Consider the following 18,587-nt stretch of genomic DNA (forward strand, 5'->3'; position numbering starts at 1 on the left):
GCTTTCTAAAAGCCAGAATATACTTCGTACTTTACTGAAAAAAAATTCTTTAAATGTTTTCACTTTTATAAGTTTAAGAAATCAAAAATTAATTAAGATTTAAAGGAATAAATATCAGCATATGAATATTAAACTGACAATGCACATTTATTTTTCAGTAAATTCATTTGAATTTTTTTCGCGCCGTTGAGCGCTCATCTTCAAGACACCCTCTTTCATTGATGATACAAAATACTCACTGTATAGTAAATAACTGCGTTGACACCACTGAACTGTTGGAAGAACATCAAACCCATCGATAATAATAATGGCTTGAATACAGATCCTTTTTTCAAGTCCGTAATTTTAATTCCCTGATTCCCCGAATTGGACGCCTTCATCACATTGACACGGAGCCTTTCATATTCTGGTTCAATATTTGTATTTCTAGAAAAATATACGAAAAAGGCATTTATTTAATTTCTTTAACTCATACACAAACGACAATGGGCAATATGAAAAATAGCAAAGATATGCTATCGTACTTAAGTAAGAGATGTGTTTCAAGAGACAGAGCCTGACCTTGTTTTTTACCTTGTTCACAATTTTAGCTCACTTTGAAATAATATTGCTTTTCTGTTGATATCCTGATATCTCTAAGGTTGAAAAGCTTAAAAAAAGATAAAAAAAAATCTTTTTTAACATTCTGCACGGCTGTATACTGAAAACACACCCAAAATCCGCGACAGCTCGAGTTTTTAGTAGGGTTTTCTTCTTACAAAAAATATTTTCTTCTTACAAAAAAAGTAAAACTTGAAAAATAATTCCCAAATATTCGTAAAAGTTCAGTTAAATATCCCCAGGGGTCAAGTATGCAAAAACCCTTAGAATGGAAGGGGGCATTTAGAAAGCTTGTTTGCCAGAAATTTGTCAAGCCTTGCTATATATTATAAATTTTGTAACTTGGTTCTGCAAAACAAAGGGAGAATGTCCTGTTTGTCCTATTGCACGTAGCCTATACGCATATATGTTTGATATTTGTAAAGATAGCGTCTTCTAAAAATTATTAAGATAAAGATTTAGTAATTAGGTTCTCATCCATTGATGCCTGGAATGATTTATCACATCGGATCAAACCTTTGTGATCATTTTTATCTAGGGATTTTAGAGCAGTAAATCTTGACAGACAAGCAGTAAAGCGCAACCTTGTCAATTTGTTTACTAGTATGGTTTCAGATTTCAATTTTATTTGCACAGGGCTTGAGCCTTCTTGAGGCACAGGGCATTTAGCCTACAGGGCTAAAAATGGCTATGAAAGCGGCAAAATATCTTACATTTCGTTTTAAGGACCATCGAACTTTGGAAAAGCTTCTTACAAGTTCTAAAAAGTCGGAAGTTGGCACATCATCATTGCTATATCGATAGCTGCAACAACGAACCACGACCATAATCAGAAATTTAAAAACACTTTTTGAAAAAAAAAAAATTGTCAAGTGAGAATCGTAATGGTAAAGGTTTATTGCGAAATCAAAGTTATAGGAAATTCTAAAGATAGACTGAAAACCCTCAAAAATGGTGTCGAATCATAGGCAGTTGCGCTGCCTAAGTAAAGACCGAAGTTGGCACAATGTATTATTTTTTTTTCATACCAGGGCATTTCGTATCGAAGGAGTTGTCGTAGAAACTTTGAAAACGGCTCATTCGATTGGAAATTGGAGTGGCTACTGCCCTTTTAATAATAGAAAGTGATTGGAGAGCAACTAGCCCCCCCCCACGCCCATTATTCCCCCAAACACATCCAATCAAGATTTTGAGATAGCCATTTTTTTCAGCGTAGTTGATTTACATATATAAAATATTTTTTTGAGGAGGACACTCCCCCACAATCCTCAGGGCAAGGGTTTTAAGTTATGCCCTGGGGGCATATAAGAACGATGTTGGCCCAATGTATTATTTATTAATTTTTTTCTTTAGAGCAGGGCACTTCGTATCGAAGAAGTTGTCGTAGAAACTTCGAAAAGGGCTCATTCAATTGGGAATTGGAGTGGCTTATGCCTTTTTTAATAGTCGAAAGTGACTGCAAGGCGACTAACACCCCTTCCACGCCCACCATTTCTTGAAACACATCCAATCAAAATTTTGAGATAGCCATTTTGTTCAGCATAGTTGATTTCCAGATATAAATTATGTTTCTGGGGAGGACACTCTCCCAAAGCCCTCAGGGTAAGTGTTGTAAGTTATGCCCTGGGGGCATATAAGGTCTTTATAGAAGGCGTTGTCGTAGAACCTTTAAAAAAGGTTCATTCGATTGGAAATTCCTTTTCCCTAAACACATCCAATCAAAATTTTTAGATATCCATTTTACTCAACGTAGTTTTAAGTTCTGTAAATTAGGTCTTTGAGGACAACAACCCCCCACAGCCCTCAGGGCTAGGGTTTTAAGTTATGCCCTTGGGGTGTATATGGTTCTTATAGAAAGCGTTATCGTAGAAACTTCAAAATGGGCTCATTTGATTGAAAATTCAAAAGGATACTACCCTTTTAATAATCGAAAGTGATTGGAAGGCAACTACCACCCCTTCCACGCCCACCATTTCCCCAAACACATCCAATAAAAATTTTGAGATAGCCATTTTGTTCCACGCAGTTCAAAGTCCAGGAAATTATACCTTTGGGCAGGACACTCCCCCCATAGTCTTCAGAGCAAGGGTTATAAGTTATGCCCTGGGGGCATATAAGGTTTCTATTGAAATCTTTGTCGTAGAAACTTGAAAAAGGGCTCATTCGATTTGAAATTCAAAGGGCTAGTGCCTTTTTTAATAGTTGAAAGTGATTGGATAGCGACTAACGCCCCTCTCATGCCCACCATTTTCCCAAACACATCCAATCAAAATTTTATGATATCTAATTTGTTCAACGTAGTCGAAATTTCTGGACATTGTGTGTTTTAGGATGATAAACCCCTCAGAGCCCTCAGTGAAAGGGTTGTAAGTTATGCCCTGGCGGGATATTAAGTTTGTATAAAAAGTTGTAACAGAACTTTCAAAAAGGGCTCATTTGATTGGAAATTGAAATTGCCATTTTTACTAGTCAAAAGTGAGTGGAGAGTAATTAACCCCCCTCTCATGCCCACGATTTCCCCAAAAACATTTTATCAAAGTTTAGAGATAGCCATTTTGTTCAACGTAGCTGAAAGTTCTGGAAATTATGTAATTTAAGGATGACAAGCCCCCCACAGCCTCCAGGGCAAAGGTTGTAAGTTATGCTCTGGGGGCATCTAAGGTTTTTATAGATAGAGTTGTCGTGAACCTTGAAAAGGGGCTCATTCAATTGAAAATTAAGTGGGCTAGTGCCCTTTTTAATAGTCGAAAGTGATTTGAGGGTAACTAACCCCCCTCTCACGCCCAAAATTCCTCCAAACATATCCCATCAAAATTTTCAGATAGCCATTTTGTTCAACGTAGTACAAAGTTCTGGAAATTAGCTCTGAGAATGACACACCCCCCACCCCTCAGGGCAAGGGTTGTAAGTTATGCCCTGGGGGCATATAAGGTTTTTATTGAAAGTGTTTAGCACTTTACAAAGTTTGCACTTTACTGAAAAAATACAAATGAATGTGCATTGTCAGTTTAATATACATATAATGATATTTAGTAATCAAAATGTTAATATTATTTGATTTATCAAAGTTTTAAAAGTAAAAACATTTATATTTTTTTCAGTAAAGCGCAAATTTTGTTCTGGCCTTGGGAAGGCATAGGGGTTTTGAGCCAAACCTATGTTAATTTCTGCTCGTTTTGAGTTTGACTCAGTTATTTATTGTAATTTCTGTTCGTTTTGGGTTTCATTTATTTATCGATGCTGATTTGTGGTAGTTTATCGCTTGGTAAAATATTTGATTTTATTTTTGCTCATTTTTTGTTTAATGGAGTTCTTTACTTTTCTTTGAAAAACTTACTTTGTGGGAAAAGTTTTCTTAATTAATTGAAATAAAAACTGTACCGTTAGAATCATCATTGTCTACAACCATAGATAGAAAAGTTAAAGCCCCTCCTCCCACCTATTTTGAAAAACTAGAAACCTAACATTTTTTGCACAAGTAGCATTGACGTGTCCTCCTTTTTTTCTCTCTTTTTTTTGTCAACAAAGAACAATTTACAGGAAGAACATAAATGCAAACAGAACGTATGGCGTAAATACAAAGAGAATAAAAAGTTAAGAAAGAACTGGACTCATTCCACAACAAGAGAAATAATCTAGACTTGGGAGAATTAAAGCAAATAAGAAACCAAATAATAGTGAGTCCTTGGTGCTCTAAAATAGGTACAATATGAATTAGAAGATTTGATTGAGCACAAACATTCGATACTATAACTGTAGCTCTTGGCCGGATTAAATGAAAAAAAAAAAATTTCTCAAATGAAAGTAAAAAGCGATATTAAAACAAGCAGAAAATGTTCTGTAAATGAGGGGGGCTGTCTCCTCCTTAATCCCTGCTCTTTAGGCAAAAGTTAAACAATTTGTTCCGTTGCTTTAATAGGGACTACTCAAACACTACTCAAACGCACAATAAGACTTTTGGCGTAAAGAGCAGGGGTTTGAGACTCCACTCATATAAAGAATAATTTCTGCTCGTTCTTATAGCATACCCATGGTTTCCGTAAATGCAAAGAGGGCTAACACCATCCCAATCCGAGGTACTATGTACATATTACTACTAGTACTTCAACTGCTAAAATTAATGCTGCAACTACGGCTGAGGGTATTAAGGAGAAATTTTAGGCAATGCTGAGGGTGGTGTCAAATTAAATCAAAACACACTACGTGTATGCAGGATGTAAAAACGGTATATAAGCAACATCTTGGGAACAGGTCAGAGAATTGAAACTTTGAGGGCATGTTGAGGGGGATGTGGAACAAGCCAAAACGCACTATATTGATGCCAACACTATTCCTACTACTACTAATGCTACGACTACTGCTACAACTGAGGCTAAAAACATTAAGGGTAAACATTAATTGAATATTTAGGGGAATGTTGAACTAAATCAAACACACAATGTGCACGCCGGATGCCAAAAGAGCGTATGCACAAATTTCTTAAGAACGGCTAGGAATAATAATCTGAAACTTTCAGGACATGTTGAGATTTACGCTGACCTAACCTATGACTTGTGTCTGAGACTCCAACAGCTTCTAACTGCGACCATGACTACCAAGAGGTGCTATTGCGACTGCAGGCGATTCTGAATGCAAAAACTACTTGCGTCTGCAGCTAACTACGACCTAACTTAAATGCACTAAGTGCTTAATATTTCTACTACTACCGCTGCTACTTCTGCTACTAATGCTACTACGACTACCACTACTTCTAAGGCTAAGGCTATTAAGGTCAAACTTTCGGTGAATGTTTAGGATACTGTTGAAATAAATCAAAACACACTATGTGCATACAGACTGTCAAAAGAGTGGTTCAGCAGTATCCCGGGAACGCCTTAGATGTTAAGATGAAACCTTCAGGATATCTTAAGGAGGATGTTGAACTAAGCCAAAGGCACAGCTTTCACTAGGTTTTATGTTTCACTAGGTTTCACTAGGTCATAGTCCATAAAACACATCAGCAGTATCCCAGGAACGCCTTAGAATATTAAGATGAAACCTTCAGGATATCTTAAGGAGGATGTTGAACTAAGCCAAAGGCACAGCTTTCACTAGGTTTTATGTTCATGTTGGCATGAAACTAAATCAAATCAAGGCACTACACGCATGCTCATAGTCTATAAAACACATCAGCAGTATCCCAGGAACGCCTTAGAATATTAAGATGAAACCTTCAGGATATCTTAAGGAGGATGTTGAACTAAGCCAAAGGCACAGCTTTCACTAGGTTTTATGTTCATGTTGGCATGAAACTAAATCAAATCAAGGCACTACACGCATGCTCATAGTCCATAAAACACATCAGCAGTATCCCAGGAACGCCTTAGAATATTATGATGAAACCTTCAGGATATCTTAAGGAGGATGTTGAACTAAGCCAAAGGCACAGCTTTCACTAGGTTTTATGTTCATGTTGGCATGAAACTAAATCAAATCAAGGAACTACACGCATGCTCATAGTCTATAAAACACATCAGCAGTATCACAGGAACGCCTTAGAATATTAAGATGAAACCTTCAGGATATCTTAAGGAGGATGTTGAACTAAGCCAAAGGCACAGCTTTCACTAGGTTTTATGTTCATGTTGGCATGAAACTAAATCAAATCAAGGCACTACACGCATGCTCATAGTCTATAAAACACATCAGCAGTATCCCAGGAACGCCTTAGAATATTAAGATGAAACCTTCAGGATATCTTAAGGAGGATGTTGAACTAAGCCAAAGGCACAGCTTTCACTAGGTTTTATGTTCATGTTGGCATGAAACTAAATCAAATCAAGGCACTACACGCATGCTCATAGTCTATAAAACACATCAGCAGTATCCCAGGAACGCCTTAGAATATTAAGATGAAACCTTCAGGATATCTTAAGGAGGATGTTGAACTAAGCCAAAGGCACAGCTTTCACTAGGTTTTATGTTCATGTTGGCATGAAACTAAATCAAATCAAGGCACTACACGCATGCTCATAGTCTATAAAACACATCAGCAGTATCCCAGGAACGCCTTAGAATATTAAGATGAAACCTTCAGGATATCTTAAGGAGGATGTTGAACTAAGCCAAAGGCACAGCTTTCACTAGGTTTTATGTTCATGTTGGCATGAAACTAAATCAAATCAAGGCACTACACGCATGCACATAGTCCATAAAACACATCAGCAGTATCCCAGGAACGCCTTAGAATATTAAGATGAAACCTTCAGGATATCTTAAGGAGGATGTTGAACTAAGCCAAAGGCACAGCTTTCACTAGGTTTTATGTTTATGTTGGCATGAAACTAAATCAAATGGCACTACACGCATGCTCATAGTCCATAAAACACATCAGTAGTATCCCAGGAACGCCTTAGAATATTATAATGAAACCTTCAGGATATCTTAAGGAGGATGTTGAACTAAGCCAAAGGCACAGCTTTCACTAGGTTTTATGTTTATGTTGGCATGAAACTAAATCAAATGGCACTACACGCATGCTCATAGTCCATAAAACACATCAGTAGTATCCCAGGAACGCCTTAGAATATTAAGATGAAACCTTCAGGATATCTTAAGGAGGATATTGAACTAAGCCAAAGGCACAGCTTTCACTAGGTTTTATGTTTATGTTGGCATGAAACTAAATCAAATGGCACTACACGCATGCTCATAGTCCATAAAACACATCAGCAGTATCCCAGGAACGCCTTAGAATATTAAGATGAAACCTTCAGGATATCTTAAGGAGGATGTTGAACTAAGCCAAAGGCACAGCTTTCACTAGGTTTTATGTTCATGTTGGCATGAAACTAAATCAAATCAAGGCACTACACGCATGCTCATAGTCCATAAAACGCATCAGCAATATCTCAGGAACGGCTGAGGGTATTAGATTCAAACTTTCAGTGCTACTGATGCTGCTATATCTGACAGGCTGAACATCATGGTAGTTAAAGCAGCATAGATGCAATGCGTTAGGACAGAATTGGATATTAAGTTTTATTTTCAGGAAAATTCGAGGGGGTATAAAACTAAACCAAAAGATTATATGCGTATCTAGATTGTCTAAAGGGTGTATTTGCATTATTCCAGTAACAGCCAAGAGTGTTACATTGGAATTTTCAGAGCATATTATTGGAAAAGTTGAACTAAATCAAAAGACACTATGTCCGTCTAAGTTTGTCATAAGGGCGCATTTTCAATATCTTTGAAATGGCTGAGTGTATTAGATTGAACCTTTCACGGCATGTAGAGAGGGATATTTTATTGAATACAGATGTTGAAAGGGCGTATCTGCAATATATCTGGAATGGCTAAGGGCATTAAAATGAAACTTCCAAGGGATGCTGGGGTGAACGTTGACCAATATCAAAGCATTATAAGCATCAAGGTTGTCAACAGAGCGTATCAGCAGCATTCCAGGAACATCTGAGGCTATTCAATTGAACATTTCAGGGCTATTACAGCTACTACTACTACTTATACAACTGCTAATACTAAAACTACTAATTCTGCGACTACTACTTCTGACACTGTGACTATTTACGACTATGACTACTCGCGTTTGTGACTGCTTGCAACTATGGAAACTTGTGTCTGAGACTCCAACAGCTTCTAACTGCGACCATGACTACCTAGAGGTGCTATTGCGACTGCATGCGACTCTGAATGCAAAAACTACTTGTGTCTGCAGCTAACTACGACTGTGATTGTAACTAATTGCGACAGTGAATCAAACAGTTCGTGGTAACGAACTGTAAGTAAGGAGCGACCCGGCTCAATGGTAACCGAAACTCTAGAAAACAGGTTTTTGATACCAATAGATATATCAAAAGAATCAAATTTCAATGCTAATTTGAAATATATAACTTTCATCAAGTTTAGTGCTACCCATCAAATGTTAAGCGCCTGAGAAAATTTGGCTGATTATCGAAAAATGGGGGAAAGACCCCCTAAAAGTTATAGAACCTTAATGAAAATCACACCATCACATTCAGCGTATCAGAGAACTCTCCTGCAGAGGTTTCAAGCTCCTATATACAAAAATGTGGAATTTTGCATTGTTTTGCCAGAAGAAAGATCACGGATGCGTGTTTATTTGTTTTTTTTTTTGTTTTTTTTTTCTTCCAGGGATGATCGTATCGACCCAGTGGTCCTAGAATGTTGTGGAAGGGCTCATCGGAACGGAAATTAAAAGTTCTATTTCCCTTTTTAAGTGACCAAAAAAATGGAGGGCAACTAGGCCCCCTCCCACGCTTATTTTTTTTCCAAAGTCACCCGATCAAAATTTTGAGATAGCCATTTTGTTCAGCATGGTCAAAAATATAATAAATATGTCTTTTAGGATGATTTAATCCCCCAAAGTATCCAGATGAAGGGCTAAAAGTTATGAACTTTACCCAATGTTAACATATAGTATTGGTTATTGGAAAGTATACAGAAGTTTTCAGGAGGTTTTTTTTCTGATAGTCGGAGGGAAGGATGGGTCGGGGGTTATGTTGGAGGATCTGTTCATTAAGGAAGTTTTCTTGGGGGAAGGGAAATTGCCATGAAGGGGGCGCCGGACTTGCCAGCATTATTTATTGGTTATTGGGAAGTATACAACCATTTTCAGGAAGAATTTTTTCTGGAGGGGGGGGCTAGAGGAGGGGGTTACTCTGGAGAATATTTCCTGGGAGGATGTGTCTTTGGGGTAAGGGACATTTCTATGAAGGGGGCCTGGATTTCCAAGCATTATTTAAAAAACGATCAGAAATTAAATAAAAAAAAAACAAGTTTTTTGAACTGAAATGTAAGAAGGAATATTAGAACTTAAAACGAACAGAAATTATAACTTATGTGAGGAGGTTCTCCCCCAAGTCAATACCTCGCTCTTTACGCTACAGTTTTTTTTAGTGCTTTCAAAAGAGCTATCTATTCTAATTAAACGTCCTTTGTGATTCAGGGGTTTGTGAATCAAAATTTTTTCTAACTTTTAACGAAAAGAGCGTGGTATTGACTAAGGGGAGAACCCCCTCATTTACGTAATAACATATACGTAATAAAAAAAAACAATAAAAAAACAAGCGATACGGCTCACTAGTAATCGAAACTTTTAAAAACGGAATTTTGATGTCAATAAATGTATCAAAAGAATGTGTTTATAATGCTGATTCTAAATATATAAATTTTATTAAGTTTAATATTACTCATCAAAGGCTACGATTCTGAGAAAATTTACTCGATTTTTTAAAGAGGGGGGAAACATCCCCTACAAGTGAAAGAATTTTAATGAAAATCACACCGTTAGATTCAGCGTATCAGAAAACCCTATTACATAGGTTTCAAGCTCATATCTGCAAAAATCTGCAACTTTGTATTTTTTGCCAGAAGAAAAATATACGAATATAGAAGTTAGTTACGTAAGTTAATTTGTAAAGACATCCATTTAGCAAAAGAAAAGTAAAATTTTTATGCAAATAAAAGCTGCATTAACTAAAAAACGATCAGAAATTAAATAAAAAAACAAGTTTTTTTAACTGAAAGTAAGGAACAACGTTAAAACTTAAAACGAACAGAAATTATTCCGTATATGAAAGGGGCTGTCCCCTCTCAACGCCTCGCTCTTTACGCTAAAGTTTGACTCTGTCTCACAACTCTATTTTTTAAAACAATAAAAAACTTTAGCGTAAAGAGCGAAGCGTTGAGGAGGGGACAGCCCCTTTCATATACGGAATAATTTATGTTCGTTTTAAGTTTTAATGTCGCTCCTTACTTTCAGTTTAAAAAACTTGTTTTTTTATTTAATACTTAAAACAGTGACTGCAACAACTTATGACTGCTACTACTACTACTAGTACTACTACTACTAGTACTACTACCACTACCGCTAGCTGCTACTATTACTACAACTACTACTACTACTACTACTACTACTATTACTACTACTACTCCTACTACTACTACTACTATTAATATTACTACTACTACTACTACTACTACTAATACTAATACTACTACTACTACTACTGCTATTGAACCACTACTACTGTTGAACAAAATCAAAAGAATTTAGGTGCATCCAGGTTGTCGCAGAAATGCAATATCTCAGGAATAGAATAGGATATTATGTTGAAACTTTTAGGGAAAGAAGAGGGGGATATAAAACTAAATAAAAACAAACTATATGTATCGAGGCTGCTTAAAGATTGTCTGTGCAATACCCCAGGAAAAACTCAGGGTTTTAGGTTTGCAAGGTATCTTTTTGGAGAAGTTAGACTAAACAAAAAGACACGCTGTTTTCTTAACCAATGAAAAAGACTATACAATTAAAAACAAAGAGAAATCAATTAAAAAATTCCACAAAAGAGGTTTTTGAAAGAAAAGTAAAGAGCTAAATTAACCCAAAAATGAGTAGGAACAAATTCAAACACTATTACCATCGTGAAACCACCACAAATCATCATCAATAAATAAATTAAACCCAAGAATACAACAAATAACCAATTCAAACTCAAAACGAGCGGAAACTACCACAAAGAGGAGTGAGGCTAACGACCTCCGTGCCTTCGAAAGACCAGAACGTCATTTGCACTTTATTGAAAACGAAAGACACTTCAAACGTTTTCTCTTTTCTGACTTCAATAAATCCCAAATTATTGAGACTTTCAGGAATGAATACCAGTATATTCATTAACTGTCAAAACACAGTCATTTTTTTTCAGCCATTTTGGTTGTGAAGGTGATTTTTTTTAATACTATGAGAAATAAAAGCTTATCTCAAAATTAGGATTGTTTTCAGTAAAGAGAAAATTAAATTCTGGTCTTAATAACTGTAGCGGCAGTTTACAAAACTAAAGACGCACCTTCCTCTGTAAAATTGTAGTGACTTCCTAGCTTCCTCCTCTTTCCCTTTGGATAGAAGAAATGAAGGAGTTTCTGGCACAAAAAGCATGGAAACGAGTAAAGAAGCTGGTAAGATGGATAGGATCCAGGCAAGCTCATCCCAGTCTACAAATTTTCCAATGACGTATGTAATTAAGATTCCAAGAGCAAGAAAAATTGCAGTAAAACTTCCCAAAGCTCCACGGACCCTTGGAGATGAACATTCTCCAATCTGAAATTGTATTGAATAATTTATTGATCATGCTATTCTCAAAGTAACAAGACTGGACAGACAAACATTCAATGAGTAGTAAGACTGAGTAAGCACATTCAATGAAAATAATAGTGGTGAAGAACCAGAAGAAGCAGTAATAAGATCCTCTACTTTCCCTCTGGATAGAAGAAAGAAGGAGTATCCGGCACAAAAGTATAAAAACTAATAAAGATATACTAATAAAACATAAAGGATCCAAGCAAAGTCATTCCAGTCTACAAATTCCCCAATAATATATATAATTAAAATCTCAAGATTCAGATAAATTGCAGTAAAACTTCCTAAAAAACCACGGAATCTTAGAGATAAACATTCTCTGATCCAAAATTTTATTTAGCAATTCACTAATAGCGCCACTCCTTTGACTACACGGCTGGAAAAATAAATTAAAATAAGCACGCCCGATAAAAATAATACTGGCAAAGAAAAAAAAAAGAAAAAACATGGAGGAGAAAGTGACATAAAAATACGGATTTAAAGAGTCATACGTTGACATAAGTAGAAGTTGAAAAATAAAATAAAATAGAATGATTTATAAAATAAAATCAAATTTAAATTATCAATAAATTTAAAATCTAATTTTTAAAAATTAATTAATTAAAATTAATTAATAAATTTTATTAATAAAATTAATAAATTTTACAATATTAATTAATAAAATTAATTTATTAATTAATAACTAAAAATTAATTTTAAATTTAATTTAAAATCAAATTTGAATTTAAATTTAAATCAAATCAAATTATACGTTGAAGTACGTAGAAGTTGAAAAATTAAATAAAGGATTTATAGAATTAAATTTACTGCTCGACTTTTTTTTAGATAGTGGGATTCATCAGTTTAAAGAATTTATCGTTTTGGTGTTTTTTTCTATTATTCCTATTGTCCCGACTAAATGGGTCCAAGTCCTAGTGAGGTAGAAATTCCCGTCAATAATGTATTCTCAGTACCAATGAAGTCTTCACCATAATTATAAATCATCCAGGAACCCCAACTAGAATTACTTTTTTGTATGTAGATTTGCTATAACTTTTTTTTTATTGGCACACTATGGAAGAAAACACCATTATGCATCCATCTTCAACGAGGCTTTCCCCGTAACGGTAACATTTTGAGCGAAATATCGACAACCAAGACTTTCGTCCTGTATTTTTGGAGGGAGGGAGGTCACATTTAAAACTTGTTAAAGCCTCCACAAGAGTAAGAAAAGTATATGAAAAATATAGGGGAACACAAGGAAATGTGTACATTCAGGGCAAGGTAAGGGGCTGTCACAAAGACTCTGAACTATAGTGTATATATCTGGCAAATATTAATTGTCTAAGGGAAGTCTTAGATGCTAGTTTGTATAACAAAATCCCAAAAACGTACCCGTGCAAAAATCTGGTTTGAATCCAATATCAAGGGTTTTGGTGAAATAAAGATTGAATGGTCTTATGGATGACGAAGATGGCTCAAATTTCATGGATCACGGGTTTTCAGAAATAGTACTTATTGGAAATCTTCATAGGGCAAAAAAAAAAAAATCAGGGCGTGTGGAGGCGAAAAAAGGGCATAGAAAAAGTTCGAACAGACTGTCGTGGAGGAGCGTGCGTGGCTGTTTAGTGTTATGATGAGTTGCTAGTAGCAGTAGCAGGAGAAAAATACCAAAAAAGAAATTTCATAGTGGAAAAAAGGGGAATAAATAAAAATCATTAGAATATACCTTACCTTAAACCTTAGTTCCTCCAGAGCCATCGGTAGTTCAAGGGCATCAACGAAGCCTCTCCACTCGTCTTCCCATTCATGTACAAAGAAGGTGGCAGCCGTTCTCAAAATTTCAACACAAGGTGTTCTTTGAACGAATTCGTCTTCTTCTGCCATCTAATTTCCAATTTTAGACGGTCCGACGAAGGCGTCCTTCTTTCATACGGAGTATATGCCCACTTCTTCTTCCTTAGAACAACAGTAATGAGAGGCTGACCCGTTCTACTGTGGATTTCAGATTTACTGACCCTCTGTTGCCAGCTTATATTTCAAATTCTCCTCAGGCATATTTTTGGAATGCAAAGATTCTCTTTTCAAGTAGAATTTACAGGACAAAATTTGGAAAGAAATGCGTGTTCTTGGACAAATTGATCGTCTAAGTAGCAAATTTAGTCACAAGAGATGTCAATTCCAATGTTTAATAATGTAAGCTCATGAAAATCTAACAATATTTAGCTTCAATTATATTCAGGTTAAAGATAGTTTCAACTATCTTTAACCGTCTTTACTATCTTTAAATATCTTTACCCAGTTTTACTAAGATTCACCAATTAAAACTCCAACATTCTGTAGGAAAGTTTAATACTCAAATCGTGCATGAAAATCTTAGTGATTTTTGGTCAAGTTTTTTTTTGCAGATCCTTCAGCCGCCGTGAATGTTTCAGCAAAGAAATGAGCCAAAAAAAGCCAAAAGAAAAAAAAAGTTAACGATTCTGTTAAAAGTTTTTCAACCTAAAATATATTTGTGGATTTTGTGTTGAGGTCGTTGGAAATCGTCTGCTCTCTATATTAAGGCTTATACTGACTTATTTAGAAAACTGTATAGAAGCAACTTTTGGAAATTTAGGACAAGTACGGAAACGAGGAAAAATCTCTACGATGTGGAGGGGGATGGATTGGGCTATTTGCCCCGAGGTTTCACAAGCTATCTCGGAATAGGGTCAATTGGCTGGATGGAAATTTTAATGAGCTACTTCTTGGCATTCTTACATTAATGACTCCACAACGATTGTTATGGTGGGAAATTATTGTGTTGAAGGCGATGCAGGTGAGGTGCAGTCGTCAATGACTCCATAACGATATATATATATATATATATATATATATATATATATATATATATATATATATATATATATATATATATATATATATATATATATATATATATATATATATATATATATATATATATATATATATATATATGTGTGTGTGTGTAGTTTGGGGTTGTGTGGGGTTTCCCCCTCCCCTGAAATGTTTGTCCGATTCGTAAAAAAAACATAACAAAATTGTATTTTTCAAAACCTAGGGGGTGGAGCAAAATAAATCTAGGGGAAAGTGTCTCCCCACTGCCCCCCTCCCCGACTGGCGCCTGTTTGGTGGGAAATTTGGTGGGAAATTGGTGGGAAATTTTGTGTTGAAGGCAATGGAAGTGAGGCACAAACGCAAAAATTAGAAGTACATACTGTTTGGTTTCAATTTTAGTGCGTTTGTAGTTAGACGGATGTAATCACGACTTTTGTATATGGCCCTTGGGTCTTCCATTACAAATTATATTATGCCGCGACCATATAAGTTTAATTTGCAAGAATGCTGAGGCTAAGTGTAGGGTATGGTCTGTACTTACATAAATCTGTGCAGAGGGAGTCGTAACACCAATGGTAAGTCCACTTAAAATTCTTCCCACTAACATCATGGTAGGATGAGTCGCGAAACCAACCAGTAAAAATCCAGCGGAATATGGAACAGAGATAAGGGCTAAAGTCCATTTGCGTCCAAGGATTCCTAATAGGGGGCCAGCTGCCAAACTTCCAAAAATAGACGCTAAGGGAGGTACACTGCCTGAAAGAAAAAGGTTTCTCACCCATATTTGTTTTTGAAACATTTGTTTTTGAAATAATAAAAAAATGATACTAAAATAATAATATTAAAAGAATAATAACTCGAATTAATCATAAGGATAACATCGAATAGCTAAAATCGTTCGAGACTGAGTGGAAATAAGCGAAACCAAGTTGGCACTGAGGTATCAAACAGTTCGTGGTAACAAACCGTAGCTGATTCCAAATATAGAAGATTTATTAAGTTTATTGTTACCCATCAAAGGCTACTAGCCGAAGAAAATTTGGCTGATTTTCGAAAAAGGGGAAAAACATCCCCTTAATAGTCAAAGAATCTTAATAAAAATCGCACCATCGGATTTAGCGTATCAGAAAATCATACTGCTGAGGTTTCAAGCTCTTGTCAGAAGAAAGATCATGGATGCGTGTTTTTTTGTTTCTGTTTTTTCAGGGGTGATCGAACCAATGGTCATAGAATATCGAGAGAGGGCTCATTCGAACGAAAATTTAAAGTTCTAGTGTCCTTTTTAAGTGAACAAAATATTAGAGGGCAGCTATCCCTCCTCCCACGCCCTTTTTTCTCAAAAGTCGTCTGATCAAAATGTTGAGATAACTATTTTGTTCGATATAGTTGAAAGGCATAATAACTTTGTCTTTGGATATGACATGTCTGCCAAAACCACTGGAGGAAGGGCCATAAGTAATGAAATTTGCCCATTGTTTACATATAGTATTTGTTATTGGGAAGCAAACCGACATTTTACAGGGGAGTGAAGATTTTTTGGGGATGAATTTTCTAAAAGGAGAATTTCCCATTGTGAGTTTCCGGGGGGTGAACTTTCAGGGAAAATTTTACACGGGGGGAATTTTCCAGAATTCGTATCCAAAATTAGTTTTATTTGTTTTGCTTTCTCGTTGGCAACCCCATTTTACGTACCAGCCCCCTCCCAAACCCCATTTTTTCTCAAAAGTCGTCTGATCAAACAGTTCGTGGTAACAACTGTAAGTAAGGTGCGACCCAGCTCAATGGTAACCGAAACTGTAGAAAACGGAATTTTGATACCAATAGATACATCAAAGGAATCAGATTTTAATGCTGATTTCAAATATATAAGTTTCATCAAGTTTAGTCCTACCTATCAAAAGTTACGCGCCTGAGAAAAGTTGGCTGATTTTGGAAAAAAGGGGGAAAGACCCCCTAAAAGCTATAGAACCTTAATGAAAATCACACCATCATATTCAGCGTATCAGAGAACCCTACTGCGGCGGTTTCAAGCTCCTATCCACAAAAATGTGGAATTTTGCATTTTTTGCCAGAAGAAAGATCACGGATGCGTGTTTATTTGTTTTTTTGTTTTTTCTTTGTTTTTTTTCCCAGGGGTGATCGTATCGACCCAGTGGTCCTAGAATATCGTGGGAGGGCTCATTCGAACGGAAATTAAAAGTTCTAGTGCCCTTTTTAAGTGACCAAAAAAATGGAGGGCAACTAGGCCCCCTTCCACACTCATTTTTTCCCAAAGTCACCCGATCAAAATTTTGAGATAGCCATTTTGTTCAGCAATGTCAAAAATATGATAACTATGTCTTTTAGGATGACTTAATCCACCGAAGTCCCCGGAGGGAGGGCGGAAAGTTATGAACTTTACCCAATGTTAACATATTAGGCTATTGGGAAGTATACAGACGTTTTCAGAGGGGATTTTTTCTGGTAGTGGGGGGGGGAGTGGGTCAGGGGTTATGCGGGTGGATCTTACCACGAAGGAAGTTTTCATGGGAGAAGGGACATTGCTATGAAGGGGGCGCCGGATTTCCCACCATTATTTAAAAAAAGATCAGAAATTATATATAAAAAAAACAAGTTTTTTAACTGAAAGTAAGGAGCAACATACAAAACTTAAAACGACAGAAAACATTACATATATTATTGGGTTCACCCCCTAGTCAATACCTCGATCTTTAAGCCAAAGATTATCTAGTACTTTCATAAGAGCTATTTATTCTAATTAACGGCATTTATGATTAAGGGCCATTTTTAAAGAATTGGAACAAAATTCAAACTTTAGCTTAAAGAGCAAGGTATTGACTAGGGGGAGAACCCTCTAATATACGTATTGAAAATATTTGAATATAGAGGTTCGTTACGTAAGTTAATTCGTAAGTTACGTATATTTATTACTAATAAAAACGCTCGTAAATAAAATTAAACAGGTTTCAAGAAAGCCATTTAACCAAATAAAAGTAAAATTAATATTCAATTTTTTTTTTAATTATTCATGTACGGTGAGCCAAAATCAAAACCTGCATTAATTTAAAAATGTTCAAAAATTAATTTAAAAAAAACAAGTTTTTTTAAGTGAAAGTAAGGAACGACGTTAAAACTTAAAACAAACAGAAATTATTCCGTATATAAAAGGGGCTGTCCTCTCCTCAACGCCTCGCTCTTTACGCTGAAGTTTGACTTTCTCACGACTCTATTTTGTTTAAACAATGAAAAACTTTAGCGTAAAGAGCGAGGCGTTGAGGAGGGGACAGTCCCTTTCATATACGGAATAATTTCTGTTCGTTTTAAGTTTTAACGTCGTTCCTTACTTTCAGTTAAAAAAACTTGTTTTTTTTATTTAATATAAATTAAGAGATAACCATTTTGTTCGGTATACGTAATTGAAAGGTACAATAATTATGTCTTTAGAGATGACATGACGCGCTAGAACTACTGGAGGAAGAACCACAAGTTATGAAGTTTGCCCATTGTTTACATATAGTATCTGTTATAGGGAAGTACATCGACATTGTTCAGGGGAGGGAAGATTTTCTGGGGATGGATTTTCTACGGGGGAAATTTCCCATTGGGAGGGAGCTTTCCGGTGGGTGAACTTCCCAGGGGAATTTTTACACGGTGGGATGTTTCCAGAATCCGAATCCGAAATTTGTTTTATTTCTGTAAATCTTTTTCAGATGAAGGAAGTTCCCAAATGGCCTTAAAAAGGATCAGAAATTAAATAAAAACAAGTCTTTCTTCAAATGAAAGTATGCTAATGAGTATTTTTCCGGAAGAACCGTAATCAAGACATTTTCAGGGGGGAGAATTCGCAGCGTGGATGAACCTATCCGGGGATAATTTTCCTGCGGAATTTTTCATGGGGGATTTTCATTGGAATGGGGTAGATTTCTTGAGATTATTTGAAAAACGATCAGAAATTAAATAAGAAAACAGGTTTTTTCTACTGAAAGTAAGGAGC

The 18,587-nt window shown here is 35.9% G+C and overlaps 1 protein-coding gene across 1 annotated transcript in view; it reads right to left on the reverse strand.

Annotated features, from left to right (window-relative positions):
- Positions 1-215: 215 nt before the first annotated feature.
- Positions 216-18,587, reverse strand: part of LOC148944124 (facilitated trehalose transporter Tret1-like) — a 29,571-nt gene continuing 11,199 nt past the window's right edge. The window contains exons 3-5 of the mRNA XM_089099833.1: positions 15,135-15,349; positions 11,466-11,716; positions 216-426 (exon numbers count right to left, since the gene is read on the reverse strand). Of these exons, the coding sequence (XP_088955959.1) occupies positions 216-426; positions 11,466-11,716; positions 15,135-15,349 (677 nt within the window). The remainder of the gene's footprint in view (positions 427-11,465; positions 11,717-15,134; positions 15,350-18,587) is intronic.

This window comes from Artemia sp. Qi Xiang Cuo, chromosome 14 (assembly GCF_049724085.1).
Source record: "Artemia sp. Qi Xiang Cuo chromosome 14, ASM4972408v1, whole genome shotgun sequence".
Taxonomy (NCBI): Eukaryota; Metazoa; Arthropoda; class Branchiopoda; order Anostraca; family Artemiidae; genus Artemia; species Artemia sp. Qi Xiang Cuo.